The sequence below is a fragment of the Alexandromys fortis genome, unplaced genomic scaffold (assembly GCF_014885135.2).
Source record: "Alexandromys fortis isolate MF-2015 unplaced genomic scaffold, M_Fortis_MF-2015_v1.1 scaffold_75, whole genome shotgun sequence".
In the NCBI taxonomy this organism is placed as follows: domain Eukaryota; kingdom Metazoa; phylum Chordata; class Mammalia; order Rodentia; family Cricetidae; genus Alexandromys; species Alexandromys fortis.
The window spans coordinates 1652192-1669661 of NW_026067956.1; the positions used below are offsets into that span (position 1 = coordinate 1652192).

At 39.7% G+C, this 17470-nt stretch overlaps 1 protein-coding gene across 15 annotated transcripts in view; it reads left to right on the forward strand.

Annotated features, from left to right (window-relative positions):
* The window catches only part of Hmbox1 (homeobox containing 1), a 144412-nt gene that overhangs the window by 89313 nt on the left and 37629 nt on the right, over positions 1-17470 (forward strand). For all 15 annotated transcript variants that reach the window (XR_007593596.1, XR_007593597.1, XM_050152298.1 and 12 more), the window contains exons 5-6: positions 4068-4178; positions 16447-16600. Coding sequence is in view for 13 of the 15 variants with exons in the window: in XM_050152298.1 (XP_050008255.1) it covers positions 4068-4178; positions 16447-16600 (265 nt within the window). In the remaining 2 variants the exon portion in view is untranslated. The remainder of the gene's footprint in view (positions 1-4067; positions 4179-16446; positions 16601-17470) is intronic.

The following is a 17470-nucleotide window of genomic DNA, read 5'->3' on the forward strand; positions in this document are numbered from 1 at the left end:
GGCGGGGAGGAGGCGGAAAAATTTTTTTTTCAATAAAAAATTATATTTAAAAAAAAGATTTAGGAGACTGGGTTATGGATGAGAGCCCCCTAGTGGAAGGGAGTAGGTGTTTAAGCACCTGGAAGCAGCCAATACAGCTGAAGTTCGGAAGGTAATGTGAATGGGACCTCAAGACTGTTTCCACCTCCTTTGGATATAATAAGTTATATGTAAATTTGTCTTTACTTCTGCCCCACCAGAGGTAGAAAAGAAGATTTTGAAGAGCTGAAACTTTTACAGAGATTTTATTCTACAGCAGGGAAGGTAGTGTCAGGGAAATTTTTCTCCCAAGGGAAGTAGCAGAGCTGACAGGCAGTGAAGAGAAGCTGCTGGGACCTGAATGCCAAATCCCACCGAGCTTTCAAACCAGCCCTTGAGAAAAGTCATTTCCAAGTGTGACCTTTGCTGTTTAGCCATCTGTTTGCAGTGCCCCTTCTGGAAATGGCTTGACTGTACTGGTTTATTTCTTGCATTGTTGTCTGAGTCTGAGGTGGGTCAGGAGGACAGCTTGTATTACTTGCCCCTCCCTTTGTTTTATTAAATTCGTAATTACAAAGAGAGAAACTTGTGTGACATATTTTTAAGTCGGTCACATGAATTGCAGACAGAGGGCAAAAGTGGACTTTTTATAAGTCTTCATTCACTTTAATTACAGTATTTCTAAAAGAATCAACAAGAAACTATAATATTCAGTGTCAAATTCCAGAAATTGCAACATTTATAGAAATATTAAGGAAGCTGTAGAAGTAGAAATGTAGGAAAGTTTACAATTTTAGATTTATAGTGTGTGCCTGTAAGCTTTTGATTATATAGATATAAATGTGGTACATAATATATGATTGTATTTTCATAAAAGTATGTACTTCCTGATTTGTATAAAGTATATTACATATTAATATATATTCTATCTACTTTTTAAATTTCAGAAATTTGTGGGGATCTTTTTATTTTTTTTTTTTATATTTATTTTTTTTTCGAGACAGGGTTTCTCTGTGGTTTTGGAGCCTGTCCTGGAACTAGCTCTTGTAGACCAGGCTGGTCTTGAACTCACAGAGATCCGCCTGCCTCTGCCTCCCAAGTGCTGGGATTAAAGGCGTGCACCACCACCACCCGGCTGTGGGGATCTTTTTAAAATTTAAGTATGTTCAGTAGGTGACAGCTTGATGACTTTTATAAAGTACAGGCACCTACCTTCCACATCAGTAAAGAGCATCACTGGCTGCCACATAAACTTTCATTCTCAACCTTCTTTTCCTACACGGGTACCAGTATTTGCATCCCTATAGATAGTGTAGTGTATGGTTTTTGTGTCTGGTGTTTGGGAAGCAGCTTTGTTTCTGTGAGGTCTGCCCACATGGATACATATACTAGTAGTTTATCCTTTTCCTGTGCTATGGCAGTCTGAAGTAGAGGACACAGATATCATAGTATTTGCATTCTGCAGCTGATGGCTGTTCAGCTTTTGAACCATGGCTGCTATGTGTAATGTTCATTTTTGAGGCTTCTGGTGCATGTCTTTTGAGTATGTTTGTGCTGGATAAATACTCATTTCTAAGGGCTGTATATCCAGAATTTACCTTTCGTGGAAATTGTTAATTTGTTTTTGAAAATAGCTCTGCCATATATGATTCCCATGGCTGTACTAACACTAAGTATAATGGCTTAATGTTGCTAAGTTAGTTTTGGTTTTTGATTTTTTTTTTTTTTTGTAGCTTTTAAAAAACATTAAATTTAGCCAGGCATTGGTGGCGCACACTTTTAATCCCAGCACTCGGGAGACAGAGGGAGACGGATCTCTGTGAGTTCAAGGCCAGCCTGGTCTACAAGAGCTAGTTCCAGGACAGGCTCCAAAACTACAGAGAAACCCTGTCTCAAAAAACCACCAAAAAAGAAAAGAAAAAAATTAAAAAACATGGGAATATTTTGTAATGAAAATAAGTATATTGTAACTGTTATCCTTTTGATGGGCTATTGCCACCTTTGCCACAGCACGAACAACTAGTTCTCCTACCTATTGAGCTCTTTGGTTAATTCTGTGTGTGTTCTAATGCGAGGAAAATTTAATATTGGAGCAAGCTAACAGATCTCATACTTTTTCTTAACATTTTTTTTAACTTCCCTGTTTTTTACCTATGTGACAACAGCAGGAAATCCATTTGAATGGTTTTATTTGGTTGGCAAGGGTTTCTCTGTGTAGTGCTGGTTGTCCTGGAACTCACTCCATAGAGCAGACTGGCCTCGAGCTTACAGAATTCTGTCTGCCTCTGCCTCCCAAGTGCTGGGGTTAAAGGCATACGTCACCACTGCCCAGCCATTTTCTTCATGCTTATTTTAAGAGTAGTATAAAAAAGATACCATGGTGCCTGAAGCTAGATTTTGCTGAAAATATGCCAAACGCTGCTAATTTAATTGTCCAGAATAATCAACAGCACTAGCTGCCAGAACAGATATCGCATGGACTCTCTACCACAGGGAACCATCTCTGAGGATTACTTGGGAGCATTTACAAAAAGAATCTTGTCCTTTGGAAGAGAAAGATGGTCGATGAGTGAGATGACTCTTTGGGTGAAGGTACTTGATACCAAGCCCAACAACCCCCGTCTTGTTCAGTCCTGAAACCCCATGTTGTCCTCTGACCTTGTGCACTGGACACACACACACCTACACACAAATGTTTAGACGAAAAGTAAAAGTTTTTAGTCAGAGAACTTTCCTTCATAATGTTCCTTGTAGCTTCTCCTCCCATGTTCTCAATAGTTATCTTCTAACAGGAGTTATTAAGTGGTCTGAAAAATCGTGAGGTCTTGCTTTTAGTTAACATTTGATAATGTCATGGTAGCCCTGCATCCTCTTGAGCACCATAGCTTTAGACTGCTGTTGGCACAGTGGTGTTTGTCGATGTCCCGTTGCCACAAGTAGGTATTTTAACCCTTTGGAGCAATGGTTCTCAACCTTCCTAATACTGTGACCCTTTAATACAGTTCCTTATATTGTGGTGACCCCCAACCATAAAATTATTTCATTGCTACTTCATAACTGTAATTTTGCTACCATTATGAATCATGAAATATCTGAAGCAAGATATTGGGAGTTGCAACCCATAGGTTTAAAACCACTGCTTTGGAGACTTTGAGAAATTTCAGACTCTAACATAGCCAGATGATCTTTTGGAAATGCCTTCTTTCTTTCTTTCTTTCTTTCTTTCTTTCTTTCTTTCTTTCTTTCTTTCTTTCTTTCTTTCTTTCTTTCCTGATTTCTCTGATTTTTGCCAGTTGTATATTGGATTTTTAAGAATATAATGACCAGAATGAGTGTGTGATTCTTGAATGTTTTGGGACATTCTTTTGACTTTCATATGTGCAAATCATCCACCTCTCTAATCGCTGACAAGAAGCTCTTAGCAATAGCAGAGAACTACTGTTGGGTAGTTTGTTGTTTGAAGGAAAGTCATCTGGAAACTGCTTTTAGCTACTGAACTTTCTTGAGAGGTCACGCTGTAACCTAAGTCCACAAGTCTGCCAACTCTTGCTCCTCTCTACTAATGGAGATGGGTCTAAGATGCTTCAGTGAATTAGCAAGTAGCCCAAAAGCTTATGTGTTCAATGACCTTTCCCTTCCTAGCCTCTAAATCTTTTTATTAGTGTCAATAATGAGAAATAAAACTTGCTGACTAGATCTTTCTCTCTCACCGTATCTGCTAGAGTATCTCATTCTTAGACAGATGTAGAATGTAAATCTGACAAGTAGTGTTACTTGGGCATCATCTTGATATCTCATGGTTACGGACTCAGTTTGAAGATTAATTCTAGAAGATATTTTAAAGTCTTTGTTGACATAATGTTTGACTTATAGATAATTTCTGCGTACATCCTTGTCATAGTGGTCAGGGTAGTGTTAAGGAGTTTCCTCAAGTTGTCGCTTCCTTACACAGTCATGTAGAATCACTACTGGGGAACTAAAACCAGCAGAGCCCTCATTGACTTGACTGATTCCAGAGCCCCATCAAAAGCTGTTTTCTTTCCCTGTAGGTATCAGTCAGAGCCGGATCTCTCATTGGCTGTTGCAACAGGGGTCAGACCTGAGTGAACAAAAGAAAAGAGCATTTTACCGATGGTATCAATTTGAGAAGACAAACCCTGGTAAGTATTTCTTTTTATTTATGTGCCTAAATGAAAAGCATCTAATTGTTTCATTGACTCCATGTGCTAATTTGTCTAGAGAAACTGTTTCATGCTTTAGTATCTTTCTTTATGTGAGTAGGCAACTAAACCGTGGTTGTCATTGTGTTTAGGTTTCTGTTTCCTAGGCCACTTCACCTCCTCCTCTCAGCCACCTCTTGATTTCCCGATTAGGAGATTTTCTGTGCACAGTTTGGAAGAATGGTCATGGTATCAGTGGCTGGCTCTTTTTTCAGCTGTGGATACACAAATAAAACTTACCTTTTTTCAATTTTTGGAAAAAAATTATGCTAATTGGTGTGTATTTAATATTATTATTGAGTTCATTCTTTACCATTACTAATGGTTTTGTGTCTTTAATGCCTGTGACCTGGGTAATAAATACACTGTGGAATTTTAAGGAAAAGCTGTTCACATAACTCCCAGGAACAGCACTAGACTGGAAAATAGGATGAAATCTTAAGGGTAAAGATCATGAAAGTCTTGTTGTCTGGAGTTGCCAAGAATAGGCAACATTTAATCCCAAAATACTTTTAACAAGTGATAGATCAAGAAAAATATGATGTCACGGGAGTGGCCGTCTTGGGCTGCATGTTGCAAAGGTGTTGATAGTGAGCCTCATCTCAAGTACACTGTTGCCACTGAGACACCTTCTACAGTCCTCTTCATAAAGCCCGCAGGCACACCAGGCCAGGTGTTGCTTTCAGCAGTACTAGCCCTGAGCTGCAGATACAGAGCACTGCATGGAAGTGACTTTTAGGGTGTGTATACGGTAAGTTTTGTTAGTTTTTCTCAACAATTACGTTCTCAACCCAAAATGCCCTGGTAAGACGAAGCAAAACAGAAAGTATCAATCTATACAAAGAATTTCTAGAATCTATTCTCCCCCATTTTCTCTTTTGAAGTGTTTCAGATATACATTTTAAAAGACCAGCAAGGTATTTAGTTACCTTATTGGATACAAAAATTATGAGCATTTTGCTATTTGCCAATAATTTTTAAGATTTATTTGTGTGTCATGTTCTAATAATCAGGGTAGTTTCCTATAAAAGCTACAATCTCTATTATTGTACCTAAGAAAATGAATATTCCCACAATTGTTTAGTCTTTTATCATATCTCTCTGTTACAAAAGTGTCTTGTATAGCTTAATACCTGTTTTCTCCCTCTCTGTCTTTTAATAAGCAGTTTCAGTTTTAGGTCAGCAAATTAGGATGCTTCTCTATCTTCTTAAATTGCCTAAACTTTTTATTTTTTTAATGATATAAACTTTTGGGGGGGTGCATTTCTCTGTGTAGCCTTGGCTGTTCTGGAACTTGTTCTGTAGACTAGGCTGACCTCCAGCTCACAGAGATCCTAGGGCTGGGATTAAAGGTGTGCACCACCACTGCACACCTTTGATTTTGTTTAAAGGATGATATTTCTTCTGTGGGTACTTTAGGGTTGCTGTTATCTCTAAATACAGTGTTGCATCTAAGATGGTTTCTCTTCTCTCAGCCCGTTAAATAGTTGCTTGGAGTACCTCACATTCATCTTTGCAAGACACTGGAATCATCCGACTGAGAACTGGTTAAATTCTCTATAGGACAACATCGTAGGACTGTATAGTTATTTTTAGTGTGTTTTGTTTGAATTATATTTGCATACAGTGAAATAGCATTCAGAAATTAAAAATGTGAGATACGAAACAATATTATATGTATTCAAAGAATATGCACACACACACAGGCAGTTTAGATGTCTGTTAAGTATGGAACTTGTCGGGAATTCTCACTTAGGAATTGATAAGAGGAGTTCTAAAGAGGGGCACTGGTAATAAGGGGAAAAGTAGAAAGACATATTTATATACCCTCTGGGTCTTTGTTTATTTTGCAATGCTTGGGATTGAACCCAGGGCCTACTCCATGCAAGGCAGGCATTTACCATTGAACTCTGACCCTTCTTTGACTTTCTGAATTTTAGACCATGTAGTCTGTGTTTGGAAAATGCGTATAATGTGTAATGGAAGGAGGGAGGGAAAAAGAGACGTGAAAATCAATTTGTTTACATTATAGTAACAAGAGAAGAGCTCAGTTCCTGAGATGTGGTCCCACAGCTTATCTGAAGCAGTTTAGAGAAAATAAGCTATGGGCAGGCTTATTAGCAGATGGTTGCTGTTACCACGCTCTATCCTCGGCCCAGCAGACAGGTCATCAGGAGAAATGTAACTAGCATTATGTTCTCACATGCATTCTGAGAAGAATGTAAAATTAAGGCAAACCACAAAATGAAAAGCTGACTTTTCTGTTCTCTGATACTGAACTATCTGGCAAACAAACAGCTGTATTTGTAGATTCTTCGCCTACTCCTGACCTTAACAACTCTTCTGGTTGCATTCCTCGAATGAAGTTCTCTTTTCAATCTCCTATCGATTTGGGTGTTTTTTTCTTTGTTTTAAATTTTTTTTATTGATTTAATTGAGTTATACATTTTTCTCTGCTCCTCTTCCTTCCTCCCCCTTCCCCTTTCTACCCTCTCCCATAATCCCCCTGCTCCCAATTTACTCAGGATATCTTCTCTTTTTCTACTTCCCATGTAGATTGGATCCATGCATATCTCTCTTAGGGTCCTCATTGTTATCTAGGTTCTTTGGGATTGTGAATTGTAGACTGGTTTCCTTTTCTTTTAGACAAAAGCCACTTATCTGTGAGTACATATGATATTTGTCTTTCCATTTAGATTTTTTATAAGGACTCTTTTTACAAAGTTCTTTTTACATGAACTCAGCAAGGAAAAAATAGAGTTATTTTGACTGATAATCCAATACCTATAGATACAATGTAATAATCAGATAAATAGACCCATAATCAGAATTTCCTAGAACATTCTAAAGCCTGCTAAGACTTCTCAATAAAGCAAATTAATGGAAACTAATCACATTCACTTTATATTGTTTCTTATAACAACATTTACAAGAAATACAGACAAACATACATTAAAGGAGTAAAGAAAAATAAGCCACATAAAGATGGAATATACACAAGGAATATGGATTATGTATATTACTGTGTTTTCTTTGAAATTGTTACTGCAGAGAGACATTTGATTCTGGCAGCCGCTAAGTTAAACCAACATAAAGGTATCTTGACTTCAAAATTTGGGTCTTCCTTAGATGTTACTTTGGAAAAGATGGTTCTGCTTTTGTTTCCACAGAAGATGAGAACCAAGGATTCCTTTCAGACTAATGTGGTTTGATGGAACAAGACCCCCCTGAATGGTCTCTGTGAACCCTAAAAAAATTTCGCCCAAGAAATAGCACAAAGCAGTTTGGAGGCAACAACACATTCCCAAAATGATTGTTTATAAATGTTTATTTTCATTTAAAGGGGAATAAGATATAGACCATTTACTTCTTTTTATAACTGTGTATATTCTTTTTTCTCTCTCCCAAGCCTACATACATTTTTTAAACACACTGTGTCTCGTTTAGTTGTCTTTTATGTCTGAATCTGTCCTATTGTGAATCTGAAATCCTTATCTGACAAGGAGCATTTTAAAATGGTTAGCAGTGTGGTTGCCCCAGCCTTGGATACTGGCTCTGCCTCTCTTGGCCTTTCTGTATGGTAGAGGTATGTTCACCTCCTCTGTGAGCCATTTTCACTTCCCCACTCCAGGGACACAGTGGGTCTATGTTGCCATTAAGCAAGTTGTAACACTCTGCTCACAAACCCCACTTAAGTGTTCCATAGTCAGACCTCCTGAAAGAGCCAGAGCCATTTGTGCCAGCGTGAACCAGGAAACTGATTTTTAAAGGAGTCACACATCTGTTTGCAAACAGAGCCTATCTGAAAAAAATGCGGCTACCCAGAAGCTGTGCTTGGCTCTCATTTTTGTAGGCTTAGAAGCCCTTTTCTTAAGCTTTCTTAGGCTTTATGTGGATGTATGTTGCCGAACGTCTGGGTGCCATTTTGTAAGCAGAGACTGCTTGTTTGTTCCTGGCTGCCCAGACCAAATAATTACACAGAAACTATATTCAAACACTGTTTGGCCTGTTAGCTCACTCTTCTTCTTATATCTTAAATTAACCCATTTCTATTATTTTATATTTTACCTCGAGGCTTGTAGTTTGTTACCTCTTGCCTCTTGGGCATCTCTGTGTTGTCTGCCTCCTTTAGCAGCTACATGGTGTCTCCCTGACTCTGTCTACTCACTCTCTCTCTCTCTCTCTCTCTCTCTCTCTCTCTCTCTCTCTCTCTCTCTCTCTCTCTCTATCCCTTCCAGCCTGGCTAGTCTGTCCTGCCATAGGCCAAAGCAGCTTTATTCATTAACCAATAAAAGCAACACATGTACAAAAGGACATCCCACATCAAAATTTTGTTTTAATGTGAACTAAGATGTAGTGTCAAAAACTGTTACTATAAAGAAGTAAGTCACACATAAGTGAGCCCCTGGGCCTTTCTGCAGCCCAGATTTCCCGTATCACTACAGGGAAGTTTTAAGACTATTCCCACATCTAGTTTCTATGCATTGTTCTGTCAAAATTAGTAATGTTCATCATATTCTTGTATAATTCACTGCTCCCTGTCTGTCTGAACCAAAATAAAGTAGATAGACTTTGCTTTCTAGAAGTAATCTGTATTTATTCCAAAATGCTTTGTGTACCATTTTTCTTGTTTTTTTTTTCCTTTTATCGTATGTATTTGTGTGTGTGTGTGTGTGTATGCATGTATGTCGGAGTATATAGGGGTACACATGTATGCGGGTATATGTGCACCTGAGGGTCCGAGTGTGGGGAAATGTGTTACAGATATCCTGACTTAAGGGGAAGCAAGGCTATACTTAGGGCCACAATAGGACAGCTCTGGGGGTGGGTAGAGCCATAATAGGACAGCTCTGGAGGGGTAGAGCTGCAATAGGACTGCTCTGTCCTTCAGGACAGGTGCCCTGACTATGGGGAAGCCAGGCTACCTGAAGCTGGGGTGCGGTGGGGGATGGTCTCTCCACAGGATATAGCAACCCTGCTCTTCTCCTGGAGAGCTGCTACAGCTGAGGTGTGCTCTGTTTCCTTAAGGGAACGGAAGTCCTAGCAGAGCTGTCTGCTTCTTCTCTGGCCCAAGGTGTTACTTCTTTGCTAACACTCTGCTAAAGGAGAAGCCCCTACAGCAAGGTTTTTCATCTCAGTCCACTAAGGAATGTCCCAGCCAGGTTCTTCTATTCTGTGCAGGAGAATGAAGATCATCACCCAAGACTCTTGAGAAAGAGATTTATTTGGGAAGGAGGAATCTAGGAGAGTGGCCCCCTCTGTCAGGGAGGGATAAATGGTGGCCCCTAACTGAACAGGCAGAGTGGCTTATAGTGCTTCTTAGGGGCAGAGTTTTCCCAGGGAGAAGAGGGATTGGTTAGTTTTTCCCTGCTCAGGGATTGGTTAGTTTAGTTGGTCAGGGGCAGAGAGGGGTCTGATTTCATGGCCAAACTGTTTCTCTCACTTATCCTTTTTAGCTTTTTGACTCTAATCTAAGGACCAGGGCATGATTTTTTTTCACTGGCTCTGATTCTATGGACAAAGTGTGTTTCTTTGCACTGGTTTCAGAGTCTGGGTACATGTCTTTAGTCCTGGATTCAGGGATAAGGATCTTTCTTTCCCTGGCCCAGGTCTCAGATCCAGGGTGTGTTTTTTTCACTGGGTCTGAGTTCAGAGTCAGGATGCTCAGTGATTGGTTGGTTTCCTGCTTCAGTTGTCCCTTTACCCTACACTGAGGCTAGATGTCAAGAATCATCCTCAGTCTCTTCTACAGTATTCACTGAGGCAAACTCTCTCAGCCAAATCCTGAGTACACAGATATGGGTAACTTGCTATCTGATTTGCTCTGGGGACCCCCCCCCCCCCAGCTACAGTTCCCAGGCTGGGTTCTTGTGCTGTTTTGAATGACTGCTACATTGAAAAAGAAATGGGACAAGGAAAAAAAAAAAAAGCCCTCAATGTGGTATTTTAAAATTAAGAATATTTACAGGTTTAAAATTGCTCAGTTTTAGCCTTCTGTATAGAAATAGTCTTTATTTCTTTCAAAGTCACCATGTTATTTTCTCCTCTCGGTTTTATCTCTGTTTTCCTCCCTCCTTTTTCTTCTTTTCTGACAAACTTTATTTTCATCTAATTTTTTATAGAAATTTAGACAATGGAGAATATTTTTAAATTATTGATACCATTAACAGTAAATTCCAACAACAAGAGCTCATCATTGGCTGTCTACTTCAGCCTTTTAGGATCCTGCTCTCTGTTCATTTCCATGCCTGCACCAAGTTGCCTACCTATAAGAACATGCCACAGTTCTAGCAGCACATGCTGGAGCTCACAGATTTGTTCTCTTCTCCCCCCGCCCCGTCCTCTCCACTCTGAATCCCTTCATCCCTTCACCAGATCAAGCCTAGGGTAAGAGAACCCATGGCCTTATCTAATCAGTTTCTGCCTTCATCTTGACTAGTTGTAATGTTAGGTAGTTTGACTACTTTGGACATTCTCTTTCTGGAACAAAATTTGTATAATTTTAATTAGGTAGATTCTTATCCTAAACTCTTGCTGCACTGTAATCCTTGCTTGCTTTGGGAAAAATTGGAGACTTTGAATCAGGCCCAGATTATTTTGACAAACCTTTAAATATTTATTTATTTATTTATTTTTTATTTATTTGCATGAATGTTTTGCCTGCATGTATGTCCGTACATCGTTTATAAGCATGGTGTCCACAGAGGCCAGAAGAGGTCATTAGTTCTCTCTCTCTCTCTCTCTCTCTCTCAATTATAAACTGATTGGCCTAGTGTCTCAGGCTCTTCTTATTAACTTTTCCTTACATCATACATTAACCCATTATTCTTGTCTGTGCTAGCCATGTGGTTTGGTACCTTATTAGACCAGGCAGTCACATCTTGCTTCCTCTGCATGTAGGTTATGACTGCAGACTACAGAATCCTCTTCCCAGAATTCTCGTTGCCCTACCTCTACTTCTTGCCTGGTCGCCCCACCTATACTTTTTGCCTGGCTATTAGCCAATTAACATTTTATTAAAAAATAAAACAAGTGACAGGATAAAAGACCATTGTCCCACAACACTCCCTCCCTTTTTTCAAAACAAGAATTCTGAATCGAATCTCCCTTGTTTAGCTTTCTTTTGACCATTATCTGTAACAACTTGTAACCAACATTCTAAAAAAGGCAAACATCCATAATCCATTTTTTGGGGATGTGGGCGTAGTTTTCTAGGCTACTTCCTGCTGATTGGGGGAACTGATAATCTTATGGGAACCTAAAGAAAATTTAGAATTATGATCAAGTCCTGACTGGTGTATCCTATGAGGCTTGATCATCTCAGTCAGCAGTCTTTGAACTGTTCTGGATGTAGAACTCAGACATCTGGGCCATCTGCTTCTATCAGAGATTTCTCAGGGGGATCTTCCTTGATCAAACCTGATTTTTCTTAGCTCAGAATGAAACCACAGCCTCTCATTTCCTGTGGAAAAAAGCCAAACCTCTTCTCCAAAGTAGCATACCTTTTGACTTCAATTTTGAAGTCAAGGTATTTTCAAAATATCTATCTTGGATTAATTCAGCAGCATTTATAAACAAATATCTTTTAGCAGCTTATGCTCCTTCCTCAGCATTCAAACAATTCAAAGAGAGCATAATAACATACAGTATCCAGATTCTCTGTATGTTTTTCATCTTTACGTGGCTTTATTTTAAATTTTATTTCTTTTATTTTTAATTTTTAGCTTTTTGAGACAGGATTTCTCTGTGTATCTTTGTCCTGGAACTCACTCTGTAGAACAGGCTGTCTTTGAGCTTAGGGAGATCTGCCTGCCTCTGCCTCCCAAGTGCTGGGATTAAAGGTGTGTGCCACCACATCCAACTACTCCCTTTTTTCTTTCTTTTTTATTTTAAGGAATTTATTCTTTTTCTTTTCTATGTATAATTTTTAAACACACTGTATACTGTTTAGAGTTTTTTTTGTCTGAAAGTATCTTTATACTGTATCTCTTTTTCTGACCACATGATTCTTTAATTTGCTAAGCAATATGGCTAGGATTAAATCCGTGGCTTTGACAGCTGGATCCAGCCTATTCCTTAGCTTTCTGAGATTCCAGCCTCATGGCAGAGGTACTGGACAGAACCATGTTTATTGCCAGATCTCTATAGCGTTTCAAGGTCTCTGCCACCACCAAAAAGCATGCGGTCAGCTTTTCATCAACACCATTTAAGTGTTTCGTGGCAGGACCTCTTATAAGAGATGCAAGGTTTGGCAACTAAAGCTGAGTCAGGAAGCCTCTCTTAAATGAGAGTGCTTGTCTCTAGCAAGCAGAGCCCATCTGAGAAAATGCTGCTATCAATAAGCCATGCTTAACTCTATTCTTTTCTGTCAAGAATTATTTCCCAAGCTTTCTCAGGCTTTATGTGGATGCAGTTGTCCACATGGGTGCCATTCTGTTGACCAAGGTTTCTGTTCTGCCCAGTCCTGTAGCTGTTTAGTCCCAAATAAGTACACCAAGGTCTACATTGATTATAAACTAATTGGCCTAGTATTTCAGGCTCTTTTTTTTTTTTTTTTTTTCTGGTTTTTCAAGACAGGGTTTCTCTGTAGCTTTAGTGCCTGTCCCGGAACCAGGCTGGCCTCGAACTCCCAAAGATCCGCCTGCCTCTGCCTCCCAAGTGCTGGGATTAAAGGTGTGCGCCACCACTGCCCGGCCATCTCAGGCTCTTCTTATTAACTCTTTCTTACATCGTACATTAACCCATTATTCTTGTCTGTGCTAGCCATGTGTCACATCTTGCTTCCTTTACGTCTGGGTCATGATTGCAGACTGCAGAATCCTCTTCCCATTAGTTCTCTTGGAACTGAAGTTACAGACAGTTGTGAGTCATCAGGTGGCTGCTGGGAATCAAACCTGGGTCCTCTAGAAGAGCAGCCAGAGCACCTACCTGCTATGTCCCCAAGTCCTTTCCTCCAATATATACCATTGGCTATAGTAATAAAAGATTTCAGCTTACTGGTAATAATAGAAGAGATTCAAACCTGCTGGCCTTCATACAAAAGAATCACACTCATTGACTGTATGGAAAAAGCTTACAAACTTAACTACATGTAAATTAATATATACCATAATTAAAGATACAGCAAATGACAAATGAATTATTACAGCTATATAACTGGTAATTGATGTTGTATCTCCACTCAGATAAAATCTATAGCTCAGTAACAAAAGGATCATAAACTGACAAAAGTTAGATAATAGGCAATAAACAAGAAGGTGCTCATCTTTACTATTAGTAAGGTATTTTATCTTAAAGGTATTTTTTTTCTGCCAGATTGGTACATTTTAATATGTAATATGCTTAGTGTTGGAGGATATGGTGAAATAACAGCTGGAGATGGTTGTGATGACTTGTATTAATTATCTGCTGTGATACAAACCATGCTACATTTTTTTTCGGCTTAGCACAGCAAAGATTTATTTTCTCTTTCTATAGACCAGGAATCCAGGAGCAGCGTCCTCATGAGCTTTTAGTCAAGCTGTCAGCCAGGGCTGCAGTCACTGGAACTAGATGGTCCATTTGCAAGGCCACTGTTCCTTACTGCCTCATGGCCAGAGACAGCAGTTCCTCATCATCCATTCTCACCTAGCAACTTCTCCCTTGAGGAAGTGATCAGAGAAAGAAAGCAAAGAAAGATGCCCTAGTGTATCAGTCTGGACGAGACATGCTCTCACTGCCACATGCTGTTGCTCACACATGAGTACAGAATGGGAAAGCACCCCACAAAGGCACAGCTGCCAGGAGGCAGGGAAGGACTCATGAGCCCTTAGGGATGACTACCTACATGCCTTTGTTGGGACTGAATGTCTGGGTATTTATTTCTGTCAGCTGGGTATAGAAGGATCCATATGATGTATATTGTGGTGTAATGTACAAGATAGCCTTTTCCCTGCCTTGTCTGGTGCTCAGGTAGAATGGCAAAGGCACCTGGAGATCAGGTGGATATCTTTCATTCTGTGCAGACTTCCACATTGCTACTGTGTGTGGTTGATCTTAATTCTCTAAGCACAGCATCACAGGAGATGTAGAGAGCAGGTGCAGGGCTCCCTGTGATCTAGCCTGGGGTTTCTCCATGTCATAGATGAACCCAAATCTAAGAGCACAATGACGGGGAGGCATGGCTTACTGTGAAGATCCATATTTAGACCTGTCCTGGGCAGTAATGGTTGTGAGAGATGATGCTGACCTCTTGTAAACCTTCAATACATATACAAAGAACTTTTTATCCTGGATTTATTTTGAATATAAAATTAATAAAATTTGTGTAGTACTGGCTTTATAATATGTGGAGGGGAATAAAGAAATTAAAAATGAGATGAGATATTTTAGCTTGCAGTTTGAAGAAGAGATTTACTAAGAAGGGAGAGACAGACGATATGTTTAAAAGGAGAATCTAGATTGTTTAAACCATTGGTCTCCATCCAAGAAAATACAAATAAAGATGTTGCCGTTAGGAAAGGAGTTTAGCTGGGACCACTTTTGTGTACCTGTGGTTCCAACTACTTGGAAGGCTAAGACCAGAGAAACTAGTGAGGCCAGGAGCTAAAGGCCAGCCTAACAACATAGAATGACCCTGTCTCAGAAAGGGTGTGTGTATATTCAAATAGAGACATTATCCATGGGGTTATTTGATGATATGATAGAAAATAGTTCCTATTGTGAAGAAACATGTTCATTGTGTGAAATTAACACGTATTCTTATGTATATAAACCCTTTGAATTCCAACTTGCCTTTCTAGGACAGTATTAAGAGTTCCGATAAGCTGGGCTTGATGAAGCATGCCCATACTTCCAACACTGAGAGATGGAGGTAGGCGTTCTGTGCTGCCTTACTCCTTGTCTCAAAGGAAAGAAAGAAAGGGAGTTTGGTAAACTACAGCCAAAGAGAACTTCTTGGAGGCTTTAATCAAAAGAGTGATATAACTATAATTGTGTTTGGGAAAGATGGATTTAGCAGTGCAAGGAGTAAAAGAGGAAGGGGAGGCAGAGACTTACCATGGCAGCATGCCAAGCTCTGTGCACATCTGTGAGCTAAGTCCATAGAAGCCAGAGACAGTGTGCCTTCTGATTTGAAGCTAGCCTCAAGTCTAGAACAAACCAAGGGAAAAGACATGTGATAAGTTGAGAATTAGTGAATTAGAGCTCGCTGAGGCTATTTGAAGATAGCTGGTCTAAATTAGTGAACCCTCTCAGATCGAAGTTGTTCTGTCAGAGGTGAACAATATGGCATCGGTAGGTGGAGGACCTGTAGGGCCTGGATCCTGCTCACTAACGGCTTGAGAAATACCTTCTTATTTTCTTTGCTGCTGTATTTTACACTTTTCTTTTTGAAACAAGGTCTCACGTACCTGAGACTAACCTTAACTCCTGATCTTCCTGCCTCTGACTTCCAAGTAGTAGGATTACAGATGTGTACCACATCTGGCCTAGAGAAGGAATTTCAAAAAAGGCTCAACAAGGAAAGTCCGGTGCTTTTTATGAAGAAATAAGTCTCATGCTTTGTGTGAAATCCATTGAAGGAGCTAACAGACACATGAGCTGATGGAAAGGTGGCAGTTAGGATGACTTTTTTTTTTTTTTTCGAGACAGGGTTTCTCTGTGGTTTTGGAGCCTGTCCTGGAACTAGCTCTTGTAGACCAGGCTGGTCTCGAACTCACAGAGATCCGCCTGTCTCTGCCTCCCGAGTGCTGGGATTAAAGTCGTGCGCCACCACCGCCCGGCAGTTAGGATGACTTTTTCAGGCTTTTGAAGGAAGAGGCTTTTACTGTTTCAGGTTTTTTCTTTAGGTCATTTTTGTTTTATGTGTATGGGTGTTTTGCTGGTATGTATATCTGTGAACCATATGTGTACAGTGCCTGCAGAGGCCAGAAGAGGGCATTGGATACCCTGGAACTGGAGTTACAGATGGTTGTTAGCTGCTATTTAGGTGCTGGGAATTGAACCTGTGTCTTCTGGAAGAGCAGTCAGTGCTTTTAACCACCTGGCAATCTCTACAGCTCTTTGATCATGTTTTTAAAAATAACAATATTAAATATATTGGCCTTCAAGTCTCAGTAGCAAGAAGCTTATACTCAGACCTCATTATCTCGTTTTCATGGTATCCTTGTAATACTGATTTTTTTTTAATTGCAAGATATATGCTAAAAAAATGTTTTGTTTATTCCAGGGGCTACGTTAAGTATGAGATCAGCCCCTATTCCAATAGAGGACCCTGAATGGAGACAAACACCTCCTCCAGTCTCTGCCACACCTGGAACCTTCCGACTCCGGCGGGGGAGTAGATTTACCTGGAGAAAGGAGTGCCTAGCTGTTATGGAAAGGTACTTCTCCTATTGCTGGGAAATGCTTCCCAGACCAGTTTCATTTCCAACAAGTAATCTGAGGTTCAGATTCTAGCTCTACGAATATTATAGACTTCTAGAATTGTTGAAATAGGAGAACTCACAAAGCTGGGGTTAGCGTTTATTGGTCTATTTGACTTAAATACAATTTAATTTCGTCATCGGTAGCATAACAGTCTTTAGAGTTAATATTTTTAAATGTATATCTTTCTATTGTTTTGGAAAAAAAAACACTGTGAAGTCTTTATTTTCATCAGTGCTGAACTGTAAAGGACAGCTCTGAGACTCACTTTTCTGCAACAGGGGGATGATCTCAAAAGATGGGTCTCCAAAGGTTTAAAACTTTAACAAAACCCAATCCATATCTGGTTTCAACACTTTTTGGCAGTTTCATTTTCCCCATCTTTTATAACACATTGCTGTATTTAGTATATATTCTAATTGTCCTTTAAGAACCCTTCCACACACACTCCTTGTATAAGTGATATCTATAGGACTCTGACTTGGTGGAGAGGTTGACAGACAGGCAGCAGGGTCATTCTTACCTAATCTGACCAGCAGTGTGGCATCCTGGAAAGAACACTTGATGAAGATTCAGAAGTACCAAAACCTGATCAGGTCAGAGACTGAAACTGTATCTTCCTTGTCTCTAAAATGCAAATGTCAGTACCAGCAATATGTTATTCAGGACGTTTGCCCTCTCTCTTTCACCTACTTCATTGCTGTTTCCCCAGTACATCAACATCACTACCTGAATGAGGACAAGCTTTACAGTGTTGAAGTTCAAATGATATAAGTGAAGTGAATAGGTAGCCAAAGTGGGACTGTCTGTTATCCATGGCTGTGCAG